Source organism: Triticum urartu, unplaced genomic scaffold (genome assembly GCF_003073215.2).
Source record: "Triticum urartu cultivar G1812 unplaced genomic scaffold, Tu2.1 TuUngrouped_contig_4326, whole genome shotgun sequence".
Classification (NCBI taxonomy): Eukaryota; Viridiplantae; Streptophyta; class Magnoliopsida; order Poales; family Poaceae; genus Triticum; species Triticum urartu.
In genome coordinates this window covers 1-7,160 of record NW_024114906.1, presented here as the reverse complement: position 1 = coordinate 7,160, position 7,160 = coordinate 1, and the positions used below count along the sequence as shown (strand labels likewise).

The window sequence follows — 7,160 nt, the reverse complement described above, 5'->3', positions numbered from 1 at the left end:
AGGTGGGCCATGGCCTCATTTATAGCAGGCCGCGTTGGCAGCGCATAGACGGCTCGTCACGGTGGACACGGCCTGGGTTTAGTTCTGTGCCGGCCTGAGCCATGCTGCTTCGACGGAGGTCGTCTCCATGGCCGTCCTTATCCTCTCGGACCCCTAACACCACTCCCCCATTCCCGTCATCCCTGCCGCCCTAGTGTCCAATCGAAGCTCTCATTCTTATCTCAAGCTTAATCACACTTTTCGTTGGCTCGTCTGCGAATTTTTTGATTGACTGTTCCAAATTTGCGATTCAGGGTGCTAGTGGACAAGTCTACAGCGCCTCCGCCATCTTCCGCACCATCCGCAAGCGCTAATTGCAGGATTAGCAACGTCCGTGTCCGCTAGTTCATCTGCCTGCCTGCTGTGCCATGCGGACTGCTTTGTGTAAAATAATTCTTGCTATGCAACTAGCTGCCCGCTGCTATGCACTCTAGCTGGTAAGAGTTCCAGCAACAGATGCCTAGGCGTGCTACAGAATAATTTTGTTGGCCAACTTTTTTATAAACTAAACACCTGTCAGAAAAGGCCACTATACTGTATAGATTTTACAAGCTGATATGATCAGCGGAGAACAAAACAGTGCAAGCCCCTGCAATAGCACCATGATCAACTTTGCATACTAGCTGCTATGTGCTATGCACATCCAGATTTTACTGTGAATACTTATTCTAGGCATAGAAGCTGAATCCCATGTATCATCTTCAACAGTTATTCTAAACACAGAATTTACTGTGAATAATTATTCTAAACACATATTAACAGCCAAAAAGTACAATAACATCTTCAACAGTTCAAAATATGAAATACATGAAACGAGCCTTGAAGATTCAGAATTTCTCATGTGAGTTCCTTTCTCTTGACACTTCTTCATCTCTGCTTCTTTGTTCTGCTACATGAACTCCTGTTTTCAGGCATCGATCCTCCTAATTAATCAAGCCATCAAAGTACCAGAAGAAAAGCCGTTAACTTGATTGGAACCTGCTGGGATTTGCACATCAATTTTGTTAAGGGACAAGACCCATGCACACATCAATTTTGTCACAGGAATAGGCAAACCTGTTTGGAACAACATCAAACTAATATTAACCTGAATTACTCTAGGATAGGCTATTTAGCACAAGAGATGCAATGGACACAGACCATTTTCCCTTCAACTGTTTCAGGCACATCCCAGGTGGCAATGCATGTTTGATCTTCAGACATATCAGCAATCATTCTGATAACCTAAGAGAATTGACATAATTCATATCTGTGAGATTGCCAACAGAGAATTGGAAGTAAAAGACTGACTGTTTGGTTATCAGTTCACAATGTGGATTTACCTCGTTGCATATTTGCCGAGATCAGCCTTTAAGTTCTTAAGTACAATGGCTGCTGCACCATCATCCTAATGGATCAACCCAAGAACCAAGTGTTTTAAGAAAAGTATAATGCACAGTAGCAGCCATCGCAACAAAGAATAATAATAAAGATAACTAAAAGAAGTCGCAATCCTTAAGAATCCACTAATGATATTCTGTGACGAGGGAATACAGTTGACCATAATGTACTTTGGATCTATGGAATGTTTTATCACAGCTCATTTTCTTGATTGCGATCAGAATTGGGCCATCACTGAAATCAACCGCATTGTCATTTCGGTTCAGTTTGGCCGAGTGAAAAAAAATCTGACTTGACTTTGACTGAAATATAACCAGAGTTGGATGAAATTTGTGTTCTATTTAAATCTGCTAAAATTCACGTTTACTTAAATATTTTGCCCCAATGCAATTTTGACCGAAATACAAATATTCTTATGCCTACTGAAAGATATGCAATTTTCGCGAAATTTTATTGGAAATGAGAACCATATGTCTGGACAAAACAGTCCCCAAAAAATGTTTGTGCTGATAAATTGATGTGCATCAGCATTTAATTTAACTGAATCAGGAACCGTCAATGAGTTGTAAACATTTGCTTAAGTGATTTAACATTTACATCAGCACTGCCCAGCTGCAGCCTGTAACGAATGAACAGCTAACTCAGTTTGCTTAAGACTACACCAAAAATCCATTGCTGGAGACTCACCCACACAAAAAGGAATGAAAAACCAAAAGCAAAATTTCACAACCATAGATGAGCGACAGATGTTGTAATTGAAATATCTAAACAATTAAATTTATACGCACGTAGCCCCAGCAAATTTTTCTCAACTACTAATGCAAATCAGTAGTGAAAATTATCAACAGTTCATCACCTCTTCTATCCTGGTGCTCGGGCCGGATTCACCTTCCCGGGGGACTGCTCTGACTGCACAGGCGAAGTGTTCCACTTCTCTGCAGGCTAGGCTGCCGACCACTTGGGCGCAGCCTCACGCACAGTTCCATTCCTCCACTACGACCTGATTCTCTCCGAAATCGCGGCAGCACAGCAGGGGGCACCGGATCTGGATGCTCCAGGTTATCGGTAAACTCCTCATGAAGGGAGAACCTGGAACTGGAGCAACTCAGAAAGTATATCACCGTGGTCAAAATCGTGACGAAACTATGATCCAAATTAGAATAAAAACGGCATCGACGACAGTGAAGAGCCTGTACCGCACAAGTTGATCAAATCTAGCAGGAACTCCAATCCGTTGGCCTCCATGGGCTCGTCGCCGGTAGAATCAGCCGCGCCGTTTCAAATCAAACTCCCGGCGAGATATGAGTAACTACACGGCTTGGTTTCTCATCCACTTCCCGTACTAACGAACGAACGGCTCAGCTCTCAAGACGACGTTCTGTTCCTAGGCTCAGCACACTGCCGTAACGGACACAGCCCACGCCATCTACGAACTAGGCCCACACCCACCACTGCGCACGCCCGTATAAGGACTGTATTTTACTTTTCGGTGGAACCAGCTCTGACGCGTCTGTCCTTCCTTTCCCAATCCCAACGCGTCTGCCCTGGATATCAGGTGCAGATGAGCCTGAGCACCGAATCGCCGCGTCCCTCTACTAGTATCTAGTTTGCTATTGTATTTTGCTATGTTGCTATGTCAAACTTGCTATGTATTGATATTTCAAACTTGGCATGTCTTGTGTTAATGCTATATATATGTGTGTGTGTGTGTGTGTGTATACGGTCTATTCTGCTAATATTAGCAGAATAACTATTCTGCACACCACTTCGGCACTGCACGCTCAACAGAAGCGCACTGCATCATTTTGACGACGAGCACTGCAATAGAGACTAGTGAACTTCGCGTCGAAAAAACCTGCACGCGTTATTTTTTCGGTACTGTTTTTGCTCCAGTTTTCTAACCGTTTGTCGAAACGAGACATATGATACGCCGTTGGATAGATATCGTCGAGGCGCATCTTTTTCATATATAAATCTTTCTCTAATTCATTACGGTTTAAGAGCAGTTTCAAATTTACTAAATCGCGGAACTCTGTTTTTCAAATTTTTTGAAATTTTCGGTACTGTGTTTGCTCCAGTTTTCTAACCGTTTGTCGAAACGAGACATATGATACGCCGTTGGATAGATATCGTCGAGGCGCATCTTTTTCATATATAAATCTTTCTCTAATTCATTACGGTTTAAGAGCAGTTTCAAATTTACTAAATCGCGGAACTCTGTTTTTCAAATTTTTTGAAATTTTCGGTACTGTGTTTGCTCCAGTTTTCTAACCGTTTGTCGAAACGAGACATATGATACGCCGTTGGATAGATATCGTCGAGGCGCATCTTTTTCATATATAAATCTTTCTCTAATTCATTACGGTTTAAGAGCAGTTTCGATGTTACCGAAAAGCGGACACTCTGTTCTTCGCGAGACCAAAATCGTCATATTTACTGCATCGGACAGAAGAACGCACTGCTTCAGACGAAATACCACACTTCATTAGATGGTCAAGGACACTGCATGGTTTCTTTTTGTTTAGACGTATTTTTTCTCGGACGGGGAAAGAAGAACGCACTGCTTCAGGGAATACCGCACGTCATTAGATGCGCAAGTGCACTGCATGGTTTTTTTTTTGTGGGACGTAAATTTTTCCAAACGTGGTGGAGTGCACTTCATGTCGAGCGTTGGTACTGCAGGGACGAGGTGAGTGCACTGCATCAATTTTTCTTTTTCCAATATTCTTTGGTCTGAAACCAGTAGACTGCTCTTGTGCGCCACCTCTTATATTGCGCCCCCTTAAAGGCAGGCAGCTTTAGATGCAGCAAAGAGAGAAGATCACTGCGGCAATGAAACAAGTGAGCTGCACCTAAACAATTTTTTTGTTGTTTTCTTCAATGAATGTTTCCAAGAGAGCTGCGATCTGTACATATCTGGACTACGAGACAACAGCAGAGATTAAACTAATCATGCGAACTAGCATAGCAGATGAACATATCACATCTAGGGCACATACTAGAAGCATGAATTCTACCACGATCTCGAACAGGAAGGGTAGAATACATACGGTGCAGCGGGTGCAGCACCGCCGGCGTTGACGTTGTCGCCCATGTCGTCGAGGACGAGGTTGCCGAGGTTGGGGAAGAAGTTGTCGTTCGCGAAGTCGTCGCTGTCAGCAGTCGCGCGAGTGCGCTCCCCAAAAACCTGATCGCCCCTCTCCTGTACAGGATCACGAGAGGCGGGGTTCCGGAGGCCTGTTGTCCCTTCTCGCGGTGCACGCCGAAAGGAGGGATGGAGAAGACTTGCTCGGCGGCGCAATGATCTGGAACGGTGGTGAGAAACCATACGAAGCGGCGGCGGCTAAGGTAGACGTCTGCGTGACTATATAGTGCGGGCCGGGTAGGGCGTGTGAGTAAACCCCACGTCCGAGTCGTCACGATCCAAAAGAATCGGAAACGGTTCAGTAATTAACGCGTCCGTTAATTATTAATTAATGACTCATTAATTTTCCCATGCAGCAAAAATATAGACAACGTGCATAGCTCTGTCCTCGGCTCAATCCCGCAACCCGCGGCGCGTCGTGACGAGGCGTGGCGTGGCGTGGTGAGGCGAGCGAGGAGGATGAGCGCGCATGTAGGTCTCCTCTTCTCATGCTTATACAAGTGGTAGAAGAGCTCACCTTATAAAGAGGTGCAACTCTCTCTCAACTTCCGGGGTGGGACTAAACTTTAGCCTCACTCACTCCACTCACATGTGTGCATGAATAGACCAAGAGAATTTCAGAATTTTAGTTGGGCTTTGGGCCAAAGGCCTACTAGCAAAATTCCAACACATTTCACCTCTGCAGGCGGCAGGATAGTCTTCAGCAAGGTGAGGTGCATCTTCTTTGTGAGGGCGTATGTACCTGTCCACGAATGACTTCTCGACATAATGGAAAATTGTACTGCATTTCGGGACACGCTTGAGCAACCCATTTTTCTTGAGAAACTTTACAACGTAGTATCGAGGTCTGAGCCGTCCCTCTAGACTGTAACCGAGCATTACGGGCTGATGAGCAATATAGGCCGGTTCCAGCCCCACCTCGGAGATGAAGAACTCAGACATACGCTGCAGCTTGTCCTTTGAATTCCTCAGGAGATTGGGGAATTTAGACACAGCAATGCCCACCTCGGCATGTGACCAACCGAACGTGTTCCTCGAGTACTCCACTTTAGCGGCAACCTTCTCCTCGCTTTGGAATGCAACAGCATGCAGCGCTGCTCTGAAAATCCGAGAGCCACGGGGCACACCTATACCTTCCGCGCATGCCACCATCACCCGGATGCGCTCTGGGTTGGCGGTGAGCATACTGGGCACAACGGTTAACAGCTTGGCAATATCGCAAGCACCTAGCCCGCACTCCTGCAGGAGCATGACAGTGGGCTTCACTCGCCTCTCGAGGTCAGAACCGAGAAAGCAAAAGCGGCCCTTGAGAGCGTGGAGGAGATTCTCAGAGGAGCCGAAGAGGGACAGGTAGTAGTGCACCCTGGAGACGACAAATCTATGACGGAAATGGCCGCTGCGGGCGGTGAGCGAGACGAGGCGGACGACCTCAGAATGGGAGAGACCGAGGCCGGTGAGCTCCTTGAAAATGGGCGACAGGGTTCGCCCGACGCTGGCACAGAGGAACTTGGGGTCCTTGGCGATGAGGGCGGAGACATCGGCGCCGGAGAAGCCGAGGCCGGCGAGGAAGGCGAGCACGGCGTCGGGATTGGTGGGGGACTTGATGTGGGAGATCTTAGCGGATGCCTTGAGGGCCTGGGGTCGGGTGAGGCTGCAGGTGTCGACGAGGTACTCATCCACGGCGAAGCTAGGACTTGGGGAGATGCGGGAGCCGGCGACGGTGGCGGAGAGGAGGCAGCGGTGGAGAGAGTAGATGGAAGAGGCGGTGTAAGAAGAGAGGAGGATGCCGGAAAGGGTAGATCTTGGGAGGCGGAACATGGCGCGGCGCCGGCGGTGGCAAAGGAGAGAAATTTCTGGCAGGTTTGGAACTCTCTGTCGTAAGCTGACGAAGGGGATCTAGCTCTGACCCCAGGTTGACGAAGGGGTTCAAATTTCTACTGGATGTAACCATCTATTAAAATTATTTTTGGTGTTTTATCGAACTTGACTTTTCATTGCTGCAAATTAAGGAAAATAGAAATCTTGTGGCAATTTTTTTTTGAACCCGTGAATTTTGGTCTAAAACACATCCATAGTCGATAAGTCGTTATTTTTTTCAGAAACACATCTTTAGACCTTTGCACACGGCCTAAATGATCTTTAACTGATTTTTTTGGAAGAAAACTTTCAATCTATCCATCTTCACATGGCAGTACAACGAACAATAGAAATAACAAAAATTACATTCAAATCCGTAGACCGCTTAGCAACGACTACAAGCACTGAAACGAGCCGAAGGCGCACCACCGTCATTGCCCAACCCTCGCCGGAACCGGGCAAAACTTGTTGTAGTAGACACTCGGGAAGTCGTCGTGCTAAGAGCATTACTAGTAGAGCCCTTAAACCCTCAAACCCCTAAAAATAACCGACTTTTTACAGTTTTCGCCGAAAAAACGCCGTAGACTAGAACCTCTAAACCCTCAAACCCGTAAAAAAAATTAGAGGTCCAACCCTCAAACCACTTTGCAAACTGAAGAAGTAGGGGTTGAGAGGAAAATCTCCCCCCAACCCGCACTCCTCCTCCTCTCTCGGGCGGGAGCCAACTGCCTCCTCCTCC

General features: G+C 46.6%; 1 protein-coding gene and 1 long non-coding RNA gene across 5 annotated transcripts; both read right to left on the bottom strand.

Annotated features, from left to right (window-relative positions):
• Nucleotides 1–555: 555 nt before the first annotated feature.
• Nucleotides 556–2,889, bottom strand: LOC125527662. Of its 4 annotated transcripts, none has more exons than XR_007292213.1 (4): nt 2,616–2,886; nt 1,362–2,514; nt 1,180–1,263; nt 556–1,095 (listed from the first exon to the last, which is right to left on the bottom strand). It is a non-coding gene; the product is annotated as an uncharacterized LOC125527662 (long non-coding RNA). The 4 variants fall into 4 exon arrangements; XR_007292214.1 differs by having other exon boundaries at nt 556–1,263; nt 1,362–1,426; nt 2,276–2,514; nt 2,616–2,879; XR_007292215.1 differs by having other exon boundaries at nt 556–1,263; nt 1,362–2,508; nt 2,616–2,889.
• Nucleotides 2,890–4,271: 1,382 nt separating this feature from the next.
• Nucleotides 4,272–6,396, bottom strand: LOC125527661 (transcription termination factor MTERF8, chloroplastic-like). The gene is made up of 2 exons (XM_048692178.1): nt 5,235–6,396; nt 4,272–4,335 (listed from the first exon to the last, which is right to left on the bottom strand). Exons 1-2 carry the CDS (start codon nt 6,380–6,382, stop codon nt 4,272–4,274), a joined length of 1,212 nt encoding a protein of 403 aa, XP_048548135.1. The 5' UTR covers nt 6,383–6,396.
• Between the last annotated feature and the right edge of the window lie 764 nt (nt 6,397–7,160).